Genomic DNA, 22,486 nt, shown 5'->3' on the forward strand with positions numbered 1-22,486 from the left:
GAAAATCATACGAAAATACCTTAGAAACTTTCCTACCAAATATAAATATAACAATTCCACAAGACGAAAAAGTAAAACATAACCAGGATACACTAGAAAACATCTCACAACATCGTTTGGAATTGACAAAATTAAGAGCAAAAGTAGAAACTATAGACAATGACTTACAAAACAACGAACAAAATTTTTATGCACAGAAACTATTTGTCTACCCAATGACATTTACCGGAATAGTAATGACAGTAGCTGCAATATCCATTATAGCATGGATAATAGTAAAAAAAAACAATAAAAACAAAAAACAGCCAAGTGTAATAATAAATGATGACTTCGAAATACCGCGATCAATACTAAAAAGAAGTCAAAGTACTAGATTTTAAGAACAATTATAGAACCTACTATGTATCGGGGAAACTATAATTGTACGTAGAATAAGATATCAACATAATCAAATATTGTTAAAACCATGGTATAACGAAAAACTTCGTACCTCCGTTTTTCTTTTTTAACGGGAAAGGGATGTTATAGCCCGAAAGGCTATAATTACAAGTTAACGGATATAAAATTCGCGTGGAGACCGCTGATGCAGCAGCGGGCCGGAAACCGCAAAGACGCAAGCTAAGAGCTTTATCTTTCGAACAGCTCTTAGCTCAAAATCTAGCCGCGTATGCAAAAGCTATGCACCAATCGGGTGCCTGTCGCCAGGCACTCCTTCCAAATGAAATAACGAAAATCCGAGTTCACGTAAGAGTTCGGGAGTGAACGAAGAGTGAGTTCAATTAGACCAATCTACCGAGACACATCGAGGATAACTCCCGACTCGTAATCAGACGAGTCGTTAGCTAAAGTCAGGCTAAATCTAGAGTCGCGTCAAACGAACGAAAAAGAGAAACGAAGTTACCAGAGGTTTATAAATAACCATACGCTGAGTCTTGTTAAGATTATATACCAATATATATATATTTCAATACTTTAATTTATAGAATTTTTCAATAGTATGTTTCTTAATTTAATTTTATTGTGTTGTGCCTCGGGTGAGACACAGAAGGGATGTTGCCGGATTAGGAAGTGGACTTCTGAATCGTCGGGGTTTCTCCGTAGATTTTAGTCCCGTTAAATGTAGAATTCCTTCTTTATTCAATATATATATATATATAAAACCCCGACGATTCAGAAGTCCACTTCCTAATCCGGCAACATCCCTTCTGTGTCTCACCCGAGGCACAACACAATAAAATTAAATTAAGAAACATACTATTGAAAAATTCTATAAATTAGAGTATTAAAATAACTCCATAGCATAAATTATTTTATTTAGAAAGTAAGAGAAATTACACAAAAAGATAACTTGAAATACATTAATTACATTTTTGGCAAGCTCTCCACCAAATTAAGATACGCGTGGTGTAGGCTCTCCGTGTCGCTCTGAAAATTGAGACTATTCGTCTGTCTCTTTATAAAAATAACTTCAGATACAATACGCTTTTCATATATCCGTTCATCATCCAAAATCTCCACCTCGTCCCATGCGAATTCACGATTTTTTAACCTGTGGTTTGTAATTACTGAATGTTTGGTTGCTGTTTCTATAAATATGACTCCGGTGTTCTGAGACGCGAGTTTTTAAAAGTCTGGATGTTTGTCCAACATAGGATGCGTCGCAGTCCCTACACGAAATTTTATAAACAATGTTATTCCGCATCTCGTTACTCACAAATGATCCTTTAAGACGTGAATGATTTTATTCATTTTATTTAATCCAGTGTAAGATAATTTGGTTTGTAAATCTCGAATCGCAGGGCAAAATTAGTCAAAAAACATCGGTACGTATGGTATGTTAAAAAAGAAATTCGATTGTGTATTATTTATATTAATCAAAATGCTCCTTTTGTTTTCTTTATAAGATATTAAAATTTTAATGCGTTCTTGTAATATCGCGAAGATAAACGATAAAGAATATCCATTTTTTACCAACGTACTGACCACGAACTCAAGGTTTTTTTTGGTGGAAACTCGGATGAGAAAGACGGAAAGCTCTATCTATAAGGCTGATAACCATGCCTTTTTTATGGCAAAGAGGGTGTCGAGATTTAAAGGAGGATGTGTTACGTCTCGTGGGGTCGCGGCTGCGAAAATTTGAATGCAGAGCTCAGCTTTTTCCACGAGACACGATCGCTATTACGGGTACGCAAATCTATGCGATTCTCCCCGGGGATACCCGCGATCTGAGGTTATTCGCGCTGGAACTGAGGTGATCGGATTATTGCGTGGGACCTACCTGTGACTCTACTGTAATAAAGATAGCTTCGTCGATTGCTCTATGCGAAACGTCGTTGGGGTTGCGTAAGTAATCTTCGTACGTAAACTGACAAAGCTCGCACAAATCACCGATTCGCGTGAGGGTAAGTCGGAAGTTGCAGACTTCGCAATTTATTCCGATAGGTGTTCCGCCTATGATTAGAGTATGCTTCCGAATCCTTGTCCAAAGTAATTTCGAGACTCTAGGTAAGGTGGAGTAGCATGAAATGCAGAGAGCTGCCTTAGTCTCAAAATGGATGTACCCGACACCAACTTGGCAATAGAATAAGGGTTCAAACGGTACAAAGAGATTAACTTCTGGAGGAGGAGTTATACCTCTAAGGGTGAGTGGGCACATTTGTGTTTGTTGCGTAATCGAATTGATAATGCGTCATTCGCTCGTAGGTTTTCGGTGAACCCGGCAGTTATCGAGAAGTTAGTAGTCGTCGGCAAAACCGTCGGTAATTGTTCAGTAAAACACTGGTAAGGTGCCAGTAAGGTGTCGATAACCCGTTGGTAAAAGAACGTTCGTCGGTATATGGTTGGTAATGTCGGTATAAGAACGTATGTTGGTATATAGCCGGTAATGTCGGTAAAAGAACGTATGTCGGTATATTGTCGATGACGTCGGTAAAAGAACGTATGTCGGTATATCGTCGGTAATGTTGGTAAATCGAAAGTGTTCTCAATTGATTATTGTTTAAATGACTACTTTGTTGTACGGATTTACGAAGTTATTTCTTGAGACACAAGATTTTTAAGAGATTGAACTATTTGCGTTTTTCCGTGTTAGAATTCCGAGGGTGGCACCGCATGTGGTGGTCGACCCTAGTTTTATAGCCCGACCTTTTTTTTATAGCTTCCGCAGTGACGATGGAAAAGAGGAAAAATGCGTCGGAGATTTTTCTAGAATGTTCTCTTCCACGTGGTAGAAGCGTCTCTGAATTTGCTAACACGCGCGATTCCTTAGGTTAACGTGAATTTCACTTACCTTTAGTAGCACTTTCTTGATCGTGTCGGCTCGTACTTGGAGGTAGTGCGTGCGGCGAGGGTCGTTCACTGGGATGTTTGGCGGCGGCAGGCGTCGTGGTTGGAACGTTATTGGTATGCACTTCCACTGTAGGAGTTCGTCGTTGTTATTATTTTTAATGTTGAAAATGTTCTCGTATTCAGGATCGGCCTGATATTCCACTCCGAGGAATTGAGAATATTCCTCGGTCGCTGATTCGCGATAAAGTCGGTTTAGTTTTTGTAATTGATTCTTCCTTCCTGCGCGTCGCGTCTTAGGCATATTGAATTTGATGCATCCTCTGAATGATTACTCAAATAAGGAGGGTTGATATGCGGCGGACCTCACTATCAATTCCTTATTTTGGCAAATGCTGAGAATGTTAATTCTGACTGTGATGAGCGGTGGTCCGCTCCAAACACAGTTTGAATTATTCTGAATTCAAACGCCGTATGACAAATTTAAACGCTATCGTATTTTATCACGGGAGTGGAAGTTTTGAAGAATACTGAACACTAGTTTTCACACATGAATACACTGATTTATTCGTATAGTAGTACAAAATTCGAGACTAAAACTTAGAATTAGAATTTAGATTTAGACTTAGAATTTAGAGTTAGAATATTATACTTAGAGTTAGAATTTTAGAATTAGAGTTAGGATTTAGAATTTGGACTTAGAGTTAGAATTTAGGAGTGCGATTATACTGTTCGGTGTCGCGCAGAGAACTGCCGAAATTCGGGACTGCTCTGAGGTCCTTCGTTTCGGCGGCTCGGGCCTGCGGCGACCTGGAGAGGGGGAACTCTCCGGAGTAGGGGCTCTCACCGTGGTGGGAGATCCTTAGGCGCTACGAAGCGCCACGCTTAGTTTCTAGGCGGAGTTAAGCGTCATGGCCGGCTTTGGCGCGCTTTTCAAATAGTGTTTAAGGAACTTGGAGTAAACGAAAAAATTTATACGGCCGGACGTGACAGATGCCTAAAAAGTGCGATTTTGTGACCTCGAGTAAAAAGTAAAATTCGAGTTGTTTTAGGTCTCATACATCTAGAATAATGTAAAAACCATAGTGGATTTTCCTAGAAATGCAGGGGACATTTAAATATCATCATATGTTTAGAGAAAATCACGTAAATGAATATCTCGCAGTAAATCGAAATTGCTTGATGTTTCAGTCGAATATTTTGGTAAATATTTTGGTAACACCAACTTTTCAAGATCATTTAGACCGAGTTAATTGTCAGTCAATAATAAATTGAATAATATATGTATATACAGGGTGTCTAACATCCGACCCGAGCTCTTTATCTTGGAAACGACTTGGGATACGAAAAAATGTTTCAAACAAAAGTTGTAAGGTTTCGAAGAAAACATAAAATTGTGCCATTGATTTGACCTTGAATAGTCATGTGAAGGTCACGTAAAGGTCATTTTCAATATTTTAAATAGAACTATCTATTTTTTATTACATCGGTTTTATTACTCGGGTTCAATTTTCGATTCAGCGACTTTCAGATCTATATTTTTTGCGTTTATTTCTTTATTTCTTTAAGGGGGTATAGGAGTTTATGAAATTAAATCTCAAGTATGAGATAATTTATGATAAAGTCTTGGTAGTACACCAAGAATAATATGTGCCTGAGTGCACATTTCGTTGATTTCCAACGAAAAATTAATTTTCGTTGGAAATGTACGCAGCAACATTCGCGTATGGCTCTTAGGCCTTTCTTGTGATTTATATTTAATGAAATTAATTTATTGGTACAATTTCAGAACAATATTAGCTAAAAAAGAAAGAGCACACACTTTACAAATTAAACCAATATAGAAAATTAGTTCATACCTGTTATATTTTTAATTTTAATATAAACTGAAAATGATTGCTTTTAGAATAAATCTTTTATTTTTTATCTGCTTCATACAGAGTCTTGTGAGCTAATAATAAAAGTTGAAGGTATAGCTCGAAGTTCTGTATTAACGGTTGCTATGTCTGCGAGAAACAATATATACTTACTAATCATAAAGGAATTCACTTTTTTAAAAATAATTAGAATAACTTTGTGTGTGTTTACAAGAAGGACATATTTTAAATTTAGAACCTATAGAATTAAACAAGTAAATTAAACAATATTTTCTTAACAATACCCAATATTAAAAATTGAATATTTATTATTTGTCAATATTGTTTAAAAATAAAATTAATTTATTGGTCCAATATTAGTATACAATTTCTATATTAGCTAAAAAAGAAAGAGCGTATACTTTACAATATTAGACCAATATAGAAAATTAGTTCATACTTAATATTAAAAATTGGTTATTTATTGCTTGCCAATATTGCCCCAATGCGATTGTGCATAGTTTTAGATAGCTTTAGAAATTTTATTTTTTGATAATTTTTTTTAATTTTGGAAATTTTTACTTGATCAATTATCTCATTTATCAGGTATATCTGCATATATACATATACATAGATATTAATAAATAATACACTGAAAAAAATGACTAAATTAATACATATTTAGTTCAATACTGTCAAATGAATCATTCATTTGAAATAAATAAATATTTATTTGTTTTGAAAGAATTTTCTTATATCAAATATTTTTCATATCAAATAAATATTATTAGTATCAAATAAATGATTTATTTGACAGTATTGAAATAAATATAAATATTAAGAATTAACTAAATTTTTTTCAATAACATAAATTATACATTATATAAGTATGTAATTTGCAATTAGTATTGTTGCGGATGACAGAGAGAGAGAGAGAAACGGAGGGGAGAGAGAGAGAAAGAATGTGTGCATATGCGCATGCATGTGTGTGTGTGTGTGTGTGTGTGTGGGTGTGAGGAATGCATCGTGGAAGCCTTAATTCCGACACACGATGTCAAATTTGGCGCGCCGATTCGCGCTATTCGCCGGGCTCCAATCACGCTGCGCGCGCAAAATGCCTTCGGCGGTCGCCCGCTCGTTTACGCGGCCGATTAAAACACAACAGTCGAATCAAAACAGTTTTGTTTTCCAACACTCAAGAAGATTCCATATCGTTATGTTGCAAAATTACAAGTTCTGTAATTTCACATCGGAATCTTCTCGAAGGTCGGCGGGATAAAGCTGTTTTCCCGCGCGTCTTATCCACACTCGTCTTATCGACATTCGCGCGTGTAGACCGAGATTTTTCTTCTTCTTGATCGTCCGTACTTCCTTTGGACAATTAACAAAGAAAGGTGAAATGTTGCACTTCCGGCAATATCTGCGTCGATTCTTGTGGTGTTGATGGTGCATCGCCTGTGCACTTCTGTACAAGTATAGTTACATATTTTTTCTTACAAACAATTATGTTTTTTTTACATTAATTGATTTCTTTACATTATGAAAAATAAATATTTATTTTATGAGATAGGGTAGAGCGGGTCTAGTTGAGCATAGGGGCAAATTGGGCAATGTTTATTATTCGGCAGAGTTGGGAAAGTTACTTTGTAAAAGTAACTAGTTACAGTTACAGTTATTTCATTGAAAAAGTAATTAGTTACAGTTACAAGTTACCGATTTTAAAAAATAACTCGTTACAGTTACAGTTACTCAAAAAGTAACGAGTCGTTACTTTTCAGTTACTTTTTAAAAATAATTATACATTATTTTAAATATAAAGAGCTTACATTTTATGCACAATCACAGTCAAGTATTTAAAAAAATTCTTTAATGTAATAATTGATCGATTTGCTTGCGACTTTGCGCCATCAATGTATGAACCCAAGGAGAACAGAAAAATCAAAATGATGTCATATTGACTAAATTTATGTCATTTTTTTGGTCAATATTTAGTCAATATGATGTTAAATTGACATAATTTTGACCTTCTGTTCTTCTTGGGGAATGACCTTTATATACAACAGTAACAATAGTTAGTAACTTACTAAATGGTAATCGCAAAGTCGCAAGCAAATCGAATAATTATTACATTTAAGAATTTTTTTAAATACTTGACTATGATTAGTCGATCTTAAATATGTGTTATATTATTTTATGTACACTAAATATATATGAGAATTGTAGGTAAAAAATTAAATCATATGAAGATCCATATGTTACTATTTACAGAATTTAATAACAATATAACGGCTACCATACTTGAACAATACTTTTAGCGCATGTTTCCAAAAAAGTAACTCATAAAGTAATTGTTAAAATAGTTACTAGTTACTAAAAAAATGTAACTAAGTTAGAGTTACAGTTACAGATGGAGAAAAGTAACGAAGTTAAATTATAGTTACCGAAAAAAAGTCACTGTAACTGTAACTTCGTTACAAGTAATTCGTTACTTCCCAATCCTGTTATTCGGCATGCATTGCGCGTAGAGGAATAAACCTGCGTGAGTAAGAACGTGGCATAGAGAAGGTCTCTTCGCAAATTGTTCAGTTGCAACAAGTTTCATGAGGTAGACGCACACACACTTTATTCATTTTTAAATACTCAAAGTAACATTTTTATTTGAGTTTATATTTGGTCTCAACAAAAAACAATAACTCCAATAAAATTCAAATAAGTAATTTAATATTTAATAAAATTAAAGGGCTAAATGAGAGCTTAGTGTGGTCGTTAGTACGCAAATAAAAATAGAATTGAATTCAGTGAATCGTCCTTTTATTTGTACGTTTCGGTCCTCGGATTTAAGACCATCTTCCTTTTTCATTACCCTTCTATTATAGATACGTAGATGATGTCTTATTGTTGGCTGCACCTTCCTCTACATTTGGTTTGATTCTTCAAACTTGTAACTCTTTTCACGATAGATTACAATTGGAGGAGATTAGACAATAGGATAAATTTTCTCGATACAACCATTATTTTAGATAAAAATAACAATATTATATTTAATTGGTACCAAAAACCTATGTATTCGGGTAAATTTTTAAAGGAGAATGCCCAAAAAGTGCGATTTTTTTACCTCGAGCGGAAAGTAAAATTTGAGTTGATTTAGGTCTTATACATCTAGAATAATATAAAAACCATAGTGGATTTTCCTAGAAATGCAGGGAACATTTAAATATCATCATATGTTTAGACAAAATTACGTAAATTAATATCTCGCAGTAAATCGAAATTGCTTGATGTTTCAGTTGAATATTTTGGTAAATATTTTGGTAACACCAACTTTTCAAGATCATTTAGACCGAGTTAATTGTCAGTCAATAATAAATTGAATAATATATGTATATACAGGGTGTCTAACGTCCGACCCGGGTTCTTTATCTTAGAAACGACTTAAGATACGAAAAAATGTTTTAAACAAAAGTTGTAGGGTTTCGAGAGGAACATAAGATCGTGCCATTGATTTGACCTTGAATAGTCATGTGAAGGTCATGTGAAGGTTACTTTTAATTTCATAAATAGAACTACCTATTTTTTATTACATATTCTTGTATGTCATTTCAAAAACTTTACAAACCCTATACTAAAATATGTATTCCATACAAATATACTAATATACTAAAATACCATACAAATACAAATATACTAAAATATGTATTCCATACAAAACAGTATTAAGGTACGATTACCAAAAACCGAATATTTTAAAAGATATTTTACATTTCATGTCAAAAAATTGATAACTTTAAATCTTTATAACTCAACAAAAACTATAAAAACATATTGATATGAAGAGATTCAACATGGACAATTGTAGAACAATCGCAGTTCCGGCAGATCTAAGTGTAAGCTTGATTAATAGAGAAGATGATCAGGAGTATGAAGAGGTCAAAACAGATACCATTCCTTACCGCGAGGCAGTGAGCAATCTAATGTTCGCAGCAATTGTGTCACACCCTGATATAATGTACGCAGTGGGTCAAGTTAGCAGATTTCTAAACAATCCAGGAAAGACTCATTGGACAGCCGTCAAAAGAATACTAAGATATCTACAAGGAACTCAAGATGTCAGTATTCAATACACCAAGAATTCTGATGACTTAAAAATGTACAGCGATGCAGACTTTGCAGGAGATGTCATGACAAGAAAATCAACTTCAGGATACGTAAGTGTATTAGCAAATGGACCTGTAACGTGGTGCTCACAAAAGCAAAAATGTGTAGCACGATCAACAACAGAAGCCGAGTACATTGCTGCATTCAACGCAGCACAAGAGACCATGTGGCTGAGAACATTTCTCAAGGAAACTCAAGGAACAGCAATTTCATCAACGAAGCTACTGATAGATAACCAAAGTGCCTTAAATCTTGTGAAGAACACGGAACATCACAAACTCACAAAACATATAGATGTAAAATATCATTACATTCGTGAACTTGTATCCAGAGAAGAAATTGAACTGTATATGTACCCTCTGATAAACAGTTAGCAGACTTTTTAACAAAACCTTTGTCACGTGATAAATTCAAGTCAAATTGTAATTCATTATTTATTAACACGTTTGAAAACTATGAAAAGAAAAAAAAGTAAATTAAAAGTAGGAGTGTTAAGAAAATATTGTTTAATTTACTTGTTTAGTTCTATAGGTTCTATATTTAAAATATGTCTTTCTTGTAAACACACACAAAGTTATTTTAGTTACTTTTAAAAAAGTGAATTCCTTTATGATTAGTAAGTATAGATTGTTTCTCGCAGACATAGCAACCGTTGATACAAAACTTCGGGCTATACCTTTAATTTGTAAAGTGTGCGCTCTTTCTTTTTTAGCTAATATTGTTCTAATATTGTACCAATAAATTAATTTCATTAAATATAAATCACAAGAAAGGCCTAAGAGCCATACGCGGATGTTGCTGCGTACATTTCCAACGAAAATTAATTTTTCGTTGGAAATCAACGAAATGTGCACTCAGGCACACATTATTCTTGGTGTACTACCAAGACTTTATCATAAATTATTTCATACTTGAGATTTAATTTCAAAAATTCTCTAACCCCCCTACGGAAATAAATAAATAAATGCGAGAGAAAAATATAAATCCAAAAGTATAGAAATTAATTTCATTTATAAACAACTAACAATAAGATTAAATCACGGCTCTGTAATATATTAAATATAAATCACAAGAAAGGCCTAAAGAGCCATACGCGGATGTTGCAGCGTACATTTCCAACGAAATTTAAGTTTTCGTTGGAAATAAACCGTCCACAAGGCACGTATTATTCTCGGTGTACTACCAAGACTTAAAATTTGAAATAATCTTATTGTTACATCCTGCGTTACTTCACGATTCTTTTCTTTCTCACAATCAAAGATGCAAGAAACAATAAATTGAGCGGCGAGTGTAATAAAATTAAAAACGTGTCGATACAATCGAATATCGGAAAAGGCTTAGCAAATACCATAAATTGTTAGACGGAAAAGACGCTGAAAGCAAAGGAAAATATATATTTACATATCCATAAGATTGGTACCGAGCGAAGTGGTAATTCTTGTGTAGAAATCTAAAAGCAAATATACCGGCGACAAAGTACCGGAAGTATTGTTTAAAAATTCAAAAATCTACTCGCCGATCCACGGCAAGCAAGTCATAAATCGGCGGCCCCGTCAATAAAAGAGCATAACTAATAACCGCCAAACATCCTGACACATGTCGAGGAAATCTAAGAACAAACATCACCGGCAACACCCAATCTCAAAACATCCCCATCTTTTGGAAACGAACTCTGATTCGAGAATCCTCGTAATAAAATTTCCGATTTGTCAAACCTTTGGAAATTACCCTGTGGAAAGGGAAACTGAAAAATTAAAAATCGTATTTACGAATTTCCATTCGCAGGATCTTGTTAAGAGAACGAAATGGAGGGCGTAAACCAAAAAAAGGATATAAGCGCGAACTTTGCCACAAAACGGCATTACTTTTTACTCCGGCAAACGGTTTATTAGTGTTGTTCTTTTACTTGTGCACGATAAGTGTTCAAAGACGAAGACTTCAACGAGCTACCTGCAGCCAACCGAGGTTCCCTCCAATAATAAACCAAGACTCATTGCTCACTATAAGTAGTAAGTCTAGTTAAAACATCTACATCTTCGTCTTGTGTTCAAAATAATTCTGGGAACTTAATTAAATCATTGAGTTCACTATTTCTTATTTTATTGTTGGTTTCGCTAATGAATCAATTACCTTATTTTTTCCTTCTTTTATTATCCCTATCTCTCTTTCTTTCCCTCCTCCCTTCTCCTCAGGAATCGGTTAGGCTCTCCCATGTCAACGGCGAGATCCGCGAGATCGGGATTAGATAAGTTTAAACAATGACTTTTTCCCTCGTTATCCCGATTGATGGCCTCCGGACTAATGTAACACCCGCGAATTACACACACACACACACACTCGCTCTTATGTACGTTCTGCGTAGAATTAAGATCTGTAAATTTAATTCTTTTTAATGTATAACTATTTTTCCTTCGTAATTTGATAAAAATAAATCAAGTCAATTTAATGATTTATCTATTAAGTCAATTTAATGAATTATATTATTAATATATCGTCCTGGCTTATATTTTGGTCAATGTTCAGAAATTTGCGGTATAAATCATAGATTTATATCTATCGTAATTGAATCAACTAATTTTTTAAATTTTAAATCTTGATTAAAATTATTTATATAAAATAACTTAATTTAATATTAATTAAAAAAAAATAATATTTAAATAAATTAATTATATCCTTAAATTTTTATCCCATTAAATGACTGAATAATAAGTATTGATTTTTTAAATCAAATATAATAGAACCTCTTTAATCTATTTTTAATGACCATTTAAAGAATTAGTTTATTCAACAAAACATTAAATTGTCAAGTCACAAAACATAAATTTAAATATGAATTTGACACCATTTAATTAATAAAAAAACCCCACTCTCGTTCCTTTCTAAACCAAAAGTCGCACAAGGTCCCATTTCGAGCAAAAGAGATTGAATTCTTTTGCCGAAAAGGGACCTCCAACGAATAAATTTTGTGAAAGTCTCTGAAATGTTTTGTGCTGTGTGGAAGTATATTGTGATACAAGTGCGAGAAGTTGGCAATGTTGGAAAACAGTGCGCAAAGTAGGCAGTTTATACGCACTCGTGATATAAAATATATAGCATGTGATACACGTGCGAGTTGGCAATTGTCGCACTTGTATCATAATAGTATATTAGCTAACAAGTGCGGGGGATCATAAATCGGCCGAAAGTGCAGAAGTTTGGCGCACGAGGCGAAGCCGAGTGTGACAATTCGCACGATGTTGGCTACGATATTTTGTGTGACCGGTGGGTGGAAAAGGAGCCCTTTCTAAAATCCCATCATGTGCGTAAAGGGCAACTTTTCGCGCGCCGGTTGCACAAAAGAGTTTAATTAATTAATATGTCGGATTGTTTAGTTTTGTAGTTGGTATTTATAAAAATAAATTGAAATAAAGATATATCTTATTTTTAAAAATTAAATTTAACACGAAATTAAATTTAAAAAACTCCTTATCTCTTGACTAAATTGGCAAATATATTTGATAATTACAGTCACGACGTTTCGACCATTATTATTAGGTTCTTTTCAAGTGATCTATACAATTAAAAATAAAGAAATTACAAAAATGATAATCAATATACGAGTAAAAAAGGAAAGGATATAAACTTACAAGATGTAATTATACAATTTAAGGAGAAACTCTTTGTGTCAATTGATACACTTCAGACACATTCGACAATTATTAAGCAACTAAGCGACCTTTATTATTAAGTCATATATGTTATTGAGATTTTCAGTGTTCTTTTGTAAATTTATTGTGTTATTATTTTTCTTAATATAGAACATTTCAGCAATCTCTCTTTTCTTAGTATGTTTTTCTTTATGTAAAATATTTGGAGACCAGTCCAAATCATGGTTAAAATCTATTTTATGCTTGCTGATGACAGACAATCTACTAGTATACATTTTTATATTGTTGAAATGTTCCTTAACACGAGTACTCAAATGTCTTTTTGTTTGTCGAATGTATGAAACATTACAATTTTTACAATTTATTTTATAAACTACTTCTGTTTCATTCTCAATGGGTAACCTATCCTTCCCTAGTTTAATTAATCGATTTAATTTATTTGGTATGTAATGTACAATATTAAAACCTATTATTTTGAAAATTTGATATATGTCATTTAAACTCTCTACAAATGGTAAAGCAATAATATTAGTTCATTATTGATTCATTTACATTATTAATAAGTTTATATCCTTTCCTTTTTTACTCGTATATTGATTATCATTTTTGTAATTTCTTTAGTTTTAATTGTATAGATCACTTGAAAAGGACCTAATAATAATGGTTGAAACGTCGTGACTGTAATTATCAAATGTATTTGCCAGTTTGGTCAAGAGATAAGGAGTTCTTTAATTTTATTTTTATTCGAATACTGGCGAGTGTCAATTTCCATCTATATTTTTATTAATTTTAACACGAAATTGTTACGTCGCAAAGACGTCGCAAAGACGTTACAACATTTCAGTTACATTGTAGGAACCCACACAGCACAAAACTCAACAGAAATGTTGCAGAAACGTTTCAAAGTTTCAAAAAAGTTTCAAGTAACACTGAAACGTCATTATAACATCTAAGAAACATAACATAGAAAAAGTAACATTTGAAACGTTTATGCAATCTTTTATAAACATATTTGTAACAAAATAGCGGACATTTTCACGTATTTAAGACGTATATGAAACATTTTTGAATAAATTTTGCGAAGGTCTCTGAAATGTTTTGTGCTGTGTGGAGGATTTATGAAATTAAATCTCAAGTATGAGATATTTCATATTTAAAAATCTTGGTAGTACACCAAGAATAATATGTGACTTGTGCACATTTCGTTTATTTTCCAACGAAAAATTAATTTTCGTTGGAGATGTACGCAAGAAACATCCGCGTATGGCTCTTTAGGCCTTATTATTCGTGGTATTTTAATATTTAATATTGACAAATAATAAATATACAATTTTTATATTATATATATATATATTAATTTCTTATCTTGAACCAATATTGTATTCTAATTTTGGACTAATAAAAAAAGATAAATTCAGAACTAGTGCAACCAGCAATCAATTTAATAACTATAAAAACTGTGTTTCAAAATTTACTGCTAAGAATAGAGCATACAGATTAATAAATAATTTAGCCACTTTGGCTAACGCTTTATATAATTCTCGTGACTAAACTTGAATATGAGATAGATATCTTGTTGTGCGTTACATAGCGGTAAATTAAGGAAATAATGATTACAAATATTGTATTGCAATATTGGCAATATATTTTTATTTAGTTTATTACCAATATTGAAGTCATCACGGACACAGCAATATTGGCAATACATATACATTTATTTCATTACCAATATTGGAGTCATCATGGGCACAGCAATATTGGCAATACATGTATATTTATTTCATTACTAATATTGGAGTCATCATAGGAACAGCAATATTGGCAGTATATAGCATTTTATTAATAACCAATATTAATAACCAATATTATCTTTGGGAATTATTGGACCAAGAAATTCCCAATATTGCCAATATTTGGCCAATGTATGACCAATGTATTGTGCTACTAGGGATATATCTACAAAAATAAAAAATGTGTATATATGTAATTGCATGTCTTTTACAATTTAATTTCTTATAATTAAACTTTAAACAGTTATTTTTAATTTACATATTTTTTAAATTATATCTAACGTGACTTTACTAAAAATCCATTTTATGCAGATTAGAGTCATCCGCACGCAAAGTGTTCAAATATTAAAAAATCGCTGAGCACATCTAACTTATTTACTAAATAATATCTTACTTAATTACAAAAAAGAATATAAATAAAGAAAAAATGTAGACACGTCAACAGTTGAATTAACAATATAAAAAACGTGCTAATATATGTATTATTAATACTATAACATCTCTATAAGTACACATTTAAAAAAAAGATCTATTCTGGAAATCAAAGCGTTTTATAATAATATACATTTAAAACTGTCGTTATTTTTATTGCTGCAAATAAAAATTTCAAAAAAATATTTATGCAAAACTTCTCATTATTTGTTGCAAAATTCATCCGTGGAAATTTTTGGAATAATTTATTCTATATCTTAGAATTTCTATATGCGTGTAAATGTATTTAATTTTTATATTTTTAATATTTTTTAAACCGTGGTATTATATAAATAAAATTTTTATTCGTTATACATTATTTTTGTACATTAAAAACGAATTATATGTATAAATGTTCTTATTTAAACTCTTATCATAAAATGTAGTTACATAAAAGTGAAAAAAAAAATGAGATTAAATTTTTAATTAATTCTTTTTTCAAATTTTCATAAAGACAGTACCAATATCAAATAAAAATAATAATTAACAATGATATGGAATATTATAATATTAATATTGTTTCCCCCTTAAATCAGGAATCAGTATAGGATATATTCGATCAATTACATTTTAACTTTATTTATTGCAGTAATTGGTTTAAAATTACTGGAGTAATTAATTGTTTCCTTAAGTTTTATTTTATTTTTATTTTATTACTGGAGTATCATTAGAATCAGTATTAAGAATTTTAAATATTTGAAATAAATTTAAAGTGTCTAAGTAATTCTAATAAAAAATGTCTATATTTAATAAAAAAGAAATAATATATTTTACATTGTTTGTGTTTATATTATTAATTACAAAAAGTTAATTTATTATACTAGCTCATTTATAACATTTATAAATGGAAAATTATAATTAATCTGTAATTTAATGATAATATATTATGCATTTTCTGTAATCTTCATTTCCGTTGTATACAGGATGTTCCATTTTAATCGACCACCTCCAAAAACTTTTTTATTTTTGATTATACAACAAAATTCTTTAAACAAAAATTGTCTGATTTAAAGGGGGACAGAAGGTAGCGTATCGTTATTAATTATTTTTCTAAAGGACGCTTTTTAAGGTTATTGAAAGGTCATTTATATTTTTTAAAAATAAAATCACCATATTTTTAAAAATAAATCGATTTCTCATAATTTTTAGAATAAAAAGTTATAAAAAGATATAAAATAGTCAAAAAATAAATTCTTTGCGAGATATTTTATAATTGACATAATTTTATATAAACTATGAAAATATCTTATAAAATATTCATTTTTCGACGATCCTACCTCAATAACCGCATAAAATAATAAAAAGAATGAATTGGTATAAAAAACTACATCATTGTTTGTAACAAAAAATTGTAGCTCGAATTTTCCTATATAGTATCTAGTTCCTATAGATTTTCATTATATGTATTTTGTCATTTTTATATTTTTTTAATGATAACCATATTTTTAATTAATATAATAAAAATTTGCTACAATATCAATTCTGATGTTTGTTTTCAAATTAAACAGAAATAAATATATATATATATATATATATATATATATATATATATATTATATATAAGTTCCGTCTGTCTGTATGTCTGACCGCGAACTACTTTCACATTTATGAACTGATTTTCACCAAATTGGTACCAAAATGTTGAAAATTTTTCGGAGAAGGCTGCTGTGTAGTTTTTTTAAGTTTGCACTTACTCACGCACACTCACCCACGCAATCGCATATTTAGAGACCTATTTTTTTGAAAAAGTAATAGCAAATTTCGTCCATTTTTGGGACCTCGAATTTCAAACTTTTTCATGACAAATAGTACTATTAGATGAAACATTAATCCCAGTACAAGATATTTGAATAAATTTTCTTACGTAAATAAATTATTATTATTTAATGTTTGGTTTTGAGTTTTGCGATAATCAGTGAAAAATTTAAATTTTTATAAAATTTTAAGTTTTAAAAAATATGCATTTTTTCTACATTTTGAGATATCAAGCTAAATGTTTTTACCTCGATAAATTTGCAATCGTATTTTGGTACCAATTTCGAGAAAATCGGTCCATTAATAAAAGAGTAGTTTGTAGTCAGACAGACAAATGGTATTTATATAGCTTTTAAGCTCGCACGAAAAAAATATACATTCAAAAAAGTGTTAGCTACAGATTTTAAAGCCCGCGTGAAGCGCGGGTCAAAATAATTATATCTATACTATATATATATTTATATAAAGACACAGAATTTCTCAGTTTATTTGTTTGTCCTCGCGATCATCTTCAAAACACGTAGATCAATTGAAATGAAATTTTAAGGATTCTTTATCATTTTGGAAGTGTTATAGGCTACGTAATATATTCTTTTAAAAAAATTTTTTTGGGGTTGGATATGCATAAAAAAAATTTGTTTAGCTTTTAATGTATTCGAAATATATTAAAACGTCGAAATTCGGCTGTGTAATATATTCTTCCAAGAAAAATTTTTTGAGGGGTGGGTATCCATAAAAAAAATTTTTGTTCAAAAAAGTCATTTTTGTTTAAAGAAGTCATCATTTTGGAAGTGTTATAGGCTACGTAATATATTCTTTTAAAAAAATTTTTTTGGGGTTGGATATGCATAAAAAAAATTTGTTTAGCTTTTAATGTTAATGTATTCGAAATATATTAAAACGTCGAAATTCGGCTGTGTAATATATTCTTCCAAGAAAAATTTTTTGAAGGGTGGGTATCCATAAAAAAAATTTTTGTTCAAAAAAGTCAAAAGTTAAGGGGATCCCTCACGATTTCTGTTTTATCGACACAGTCATACATTTTCGTACTTCTAGTATATTTTTTTTTAATTTGATATAATTGAAAATGCTTCTCTATACGATTGCAATACATGCATCAATAATCCCAGGAAAATTCGATTTGATATAAAAAATGAGAAATAACGGTTTTTATTATTTATTTTTTATTATTTATTTTCATCTCGATTTGACATCTCGAATTGCAAACGAACTGTCAACCTCATCATAATATGTGCTTTATATATTATAAAACACATGCACTTTATACGAATAAAAATATACATTCCCTAAGATAAGAGGACACGAAAGAAAGCACTGTTATCCTCAAAACTTAGATTAAAAATCTAATAAAAATTTGTAATTAAAAATACGGTTCATACGCATGTGTGCGTGCGTTGTGTATACGTGCATATATGTTTTGGATATGTGTGCTACTATTTTGTCGGTGTTCGTCATTTGCTGAGAGATCCCCTTAATGTCAAAAAATATAAAAAATATTTTCTCAGAAGAATATACATTCCTCACAACTCACTTCAGAGGATCACTTAAATTTTCTTAAAAAATTGGCAAAATTCAGTCAGCTGTAACTGCCGGGAAGAGGGCGTGGAATTTTGAGAAGAGAATGGAGGAAAGAAGAGGAAGCAAATTGGCGAGGAAATGTTGGGAGGAAATGAGAGAAAGGGCGAAGGAAGGAAGAGTGGGATCGGATTGGGAAAGGGAAAGGGAAGAGTATTTTAGGAAAAGAGGTAGGAGGATAGAAGAGGTGGAGGAGAGAAGAGGAGAGGAAGAGGGATGGTTTGGGGAGCTAATAAGGAGAGATTTGGAAGAGCAGAGGAGGGAGAGGGAGGAGAGAATAGAAAGGTCAGAATTTGGAACAAATGGTACAAGGCGGTTAGAAGAGAAGGAGTACCAGAATATTTAAGAAAGGATTGGGGAAAAAGTAGATGGAGGAGAGTAGCAAGATTTAGATTAGGAAGCGAAATATTAGAAAGCAGGTATTGGGAGGAGGTGGAGAAGAGGAAATGCAGGATATGTGGAAAAGAGGAAGAGTTATTGGAGCATGTATGGGAGAGGTGTGGATTGAAGGGAGAGAGAAAAGAGAGTTGGCAGGAAGCTGTGAGGGAGATATTAGGAAAAAAGGGAAAGGGAGAAGGATGGATGAGGGAGATAGAAAGAGAGAGAGAGAGAGAGAGAGAGAGAGAGAGAGAGAGAGAGAGAGAGAGAGAGAGAGAGAGATAAGAGAGGGGAGAGGAGAGAGGAGCGTACGGGGAGATTAAGAGAGAAGAAGGATGAATGGAGGAGTAAATGATGCGAGGGGGACAAAAGGGGAGAAAGTAAAAGAAAAGAAGGCAAAAGGAAACGGAAGTCCCAAAAGCGTATGTGTGTGTGTATAGGGTTGGGCAGAAGCCAAGGAAAAATGACCTGGTCAACGGGTGACCTAAAGCGGAAGCCCAACCCTAGATTAATTAGGCTAAAGTAGATTAAGTTAGAATTAAGTTAGGTTAAGATTATATTGTAAAGTTTTATATTGCGTATATGTTTTTGTGTATGTAAAGTTTTGGTTCTTTGTTCATTATGAGTTGTATGTAATTTGTAACCCCAAGGGGAACAATAAATGTACTACTACTACTACTACTACTACTACTACAGTCAGCTGTAACTTCGTTAAAAATGAACCAAATTTAAATAAAAAAAAAAGGTTTTTAAAGCTTGAATTTTTTCTTCTTTCGAAAGCTCAATACTTTTTTAAAGTTTTTGTAAGTTTGGTAATTTTTACATATAGAAAACTACGTACTGGACAAAATTATAAACTTCTCATTTTGTGGACCTGCCCCCTACGTGTATAAAAATATCTACATTTTTCAACTCTCCGGTATAAGAGCTTGAAGTTTTCTTCAAGCTTTAAAAATCTTTTTTTATTTAAATTTGGTTTTAACGAAGTTACAGCTGACTGCATGAATTTTGCCGATTTTTTAAGAAAATTTAAGTGATTCTCTAATTGTTATGAGGAGTGTATAAAAATTTTTTTTCTTATAAGAATATATATAAAATCTTTAAATTTTGATGTTTTTATAAATTTCAAACACATTGACATTAAAAGCTGAAAAAATTTTAACACAGTCTAACAGTCCCAAGATGATAAAGTATTAATCTTTATCCTAACAAATAATAAGATGCAATTTAATTCGACCAAAAACTGGCTATTCATTTATTGAAAATAAGTATACACTACGTTTGGACCCACATTGTGGTCCTTTTCAAGTGCTAGAATACAAAAATACATAATTTGGCAAGCGAAATTAACATTACATTAACACTAAATTTGATCTGTAATACATACTTATTCTTATTCAGCAATTACATTAATTAAAAATAAAAACATGAAAGTTGTCCTGTCATATTGACAATCTGTTAGCTACTGTAGACTAGTATTATGTTTTTTAAATTATTTGAATAATGTTGTCATAAATAGGACTAAGGTTATCAGTGTCTATTTGTAAATTAATTTTATTTGTTTGTCTTTTTATGTAGAACATTTTAGCGATCTCTCTTTTTCGTCTATTTTTCTCGGTATGTAAAATACATGGCTCAAGCTACATAAAAAGACAAATAAATAAAATTAATTTACAAATAGACACTGATAACCTTAGTCCTATTTATGACAACATTATTCAAATGATTTAAAAACATAATACTAGTCTACAGTAGCTAACAGATTGTCGATATGACAGGACAACTTTCATGTTTCTATTTTTAATTAATGTAATTGCTGAATAAGAACAAGTGTGCATTACAGATCAAATTTAGTGTTAATATAATGTTAATTTCGCTTGCCAAATTATGTATTTTTGTATTCTAGCACTTGAAAAGGACCACAATGTGGGTCCAAACGTAGTGTATACTTATTTTCAATAAATGAATAGCCAGTTTTTGGTCGAATTAAATTGCATCTTATTATTTGTTCAAATTTATCACTGGCGATCAACAATTAATTGTGAAAATCTTTATTGATTCAAATTTCATTTCAATCCGTCTATATTTGAAATGAATCTCAAACACCAATAATCGACATAATAATTAATTGATATATATTATTTTTCACCAAATATAAATCTATCCAACTGACAAACTTTGTGTTTTTATATAAATAGTATAGATAAACTGATAATGAACTCTATAAATAAAACTAATAAAAATAAGTTATAAAAAAAAGTAAAATCTTTGAGGAAGAAAAGCTTTGAGACCCGCACTTTGCGCGAAACGCTAGTATATATTGCCCTATTCTATTTTCTAATATTATCCAGTTATGCTTCTGGTACTATTTCTTCTTAGAAAAGATTGTAATTGTTGGGCTGCACCCTATCAAAAACCGAAATAAAAATGTTAATAACAAATATTGTTTTAAAAAATTATTTCAATTATGTTATATAGAATATAAAATAAAAAAATTTTTACCTTATTATTTTAATTATTTTAATTATTTTATTTGAATATAATATTGTAGAATATAGAAGGATAAAAAATAATAAAATTTAAAAAAATAACTAAAATGAAATAAATAAAAAATAAAATAAAAAAAAAGAAAAAAATATAGAACTCGTTAGGATACAAAATTTTATATTTTTATATAATTAATAAGTTTTTATCATAGACCAAGTAAGAAAAGCGACTCGGAGGACTCTTTTATGACAAAACAAATATATTTACCGTAATGGCAGCGCCAAGAAATTGACCGAGGGCTCGAGTAGCAGTAAATAGTCCACTACCCGAATTTTCTCCGAAGAGAGGACGTGGATACGTTGAACTGGGGGACCATGTTGAACTGGGAGTTCGTAGCGATGATCTGAATGATTGTCTCGGTGTACTTGTCCTTCTTTTCGTGGTAATCACAGATTGAGTGCTGGAGATCGGTCTATTAGTTGTCATTGGCCGAGCAGTAGTTAAGTCCAGGCTCTAATATATATAATATATCAATTTTTAAATAAGAAAAAAGCTCAAAATAGACTAGAGAATTTATTGCAATATTAAAAACATATGCAATGTTATATACAAATATTACAAATATTATTATTTTATTATTCATATATTTAGCGAGTATTTTATGTATATTCTAATATTTGTAAATAAAAAACACGTAACAATCTTTTTTTATTAATATTTTTTTGTAAATGCTGAGAGACATATATAATAATTAAAGCACATATATAATCTCAAAATATCTTGGAGAAGATATAGAAGATAATAAAAAAGAACACATTACTCACAGCTATTTGCAATTGTTCCCTAACTTTGATCGCTGGTGTTGACGGCTCTATGCCTTGCTGTTTTAAAAGTAATGCGAGCAAAGCAGCATTATTTACTTCAGTAGACGATGGTAACATAGTCGAAATAACAGCTTGATTATTTAATATCGCTCTCAAGAAGGCTTCATCATCCTCGGTTACTTTATTTTGTGTCATTGCAGAGGTGCTCGATTTCGTTTCTAATGTGAATAAAAATTTATTAT

The 22,486-nt window shown here is 31.2% G+C and overlaps 2 protein-coding genes across 2 annotated transcripts in view; one reads left to right on the top strand and one right to left on the bottom strand.

The window, feature by feature from the left end:
* The first annotated feature begins 8,983 nt into the window (after positions 1-8,983).
* Positions 8,984-9,670, top strand: LOC146719840 (uncharacterized). Its single transcript, XM_085489451.1, has one exon. It carries the CDS (start codon positions 8,984-8,986, stop codon positions 9,668-9,670), a length of 687 nt encoding a protein of 228 aa, XP_085345577.1.
* A 9,290-nt stretch (positions 9,671-18,960) lies between these two features.
* Positions 18,961-22,486, bottom strand: part of LOC114929634 (uncharacterized) — an 83,476-nt gene continuing 79,950 nt past the window's right edge. The window contains exons 16-18 of the mRNA XM_085489453.1: positions 22,245-22,462; positions 21,688-21,933; positions 18,961-21,339 (exon numbers count right to left, since the gene is read on the bottom strand). Of these exons, the coding sequence (XP_085345579.1) occupies positions 21,277-21,339; positions 21,688-21,933; positions 22,245-22,462 (527 nt within the window). The 3' untranslated portion in view covers positions 18,961-21,276. The remainder of the gene's footprint in view (positions 21,340-21,687; positions 21,934-22,244; positions 22,463-22,486) is intronic.

The sequence above is a fragment of the Nylanderia fulva genome, unplaced genomic scaffold (assembly GCF_048542155.1).
Source record: "Nylanderia fulva isolate GAGA-0341 unplaced genomic scaffold, ASM4854215v1 Scaffold84, whole genome shotgun sequence".
In the NCBI taxonomy this organism is placed as follows: Eukaryota; Metazoa; Arthropoda; class Insecta; order Hymenoptera; family Formicidae; genus Nylanderia; species Nylanderia fulva.

What these genes read in the sequence shown, in the direction of transcription:
- LOC146719840 (XM_085489451.1), top strand. Translation starts at nt 8,984, where the DNA reads ATGGACAATTGTAGAACAATCGCAGTTCCGGCAGATCTAAGTGTAAGC.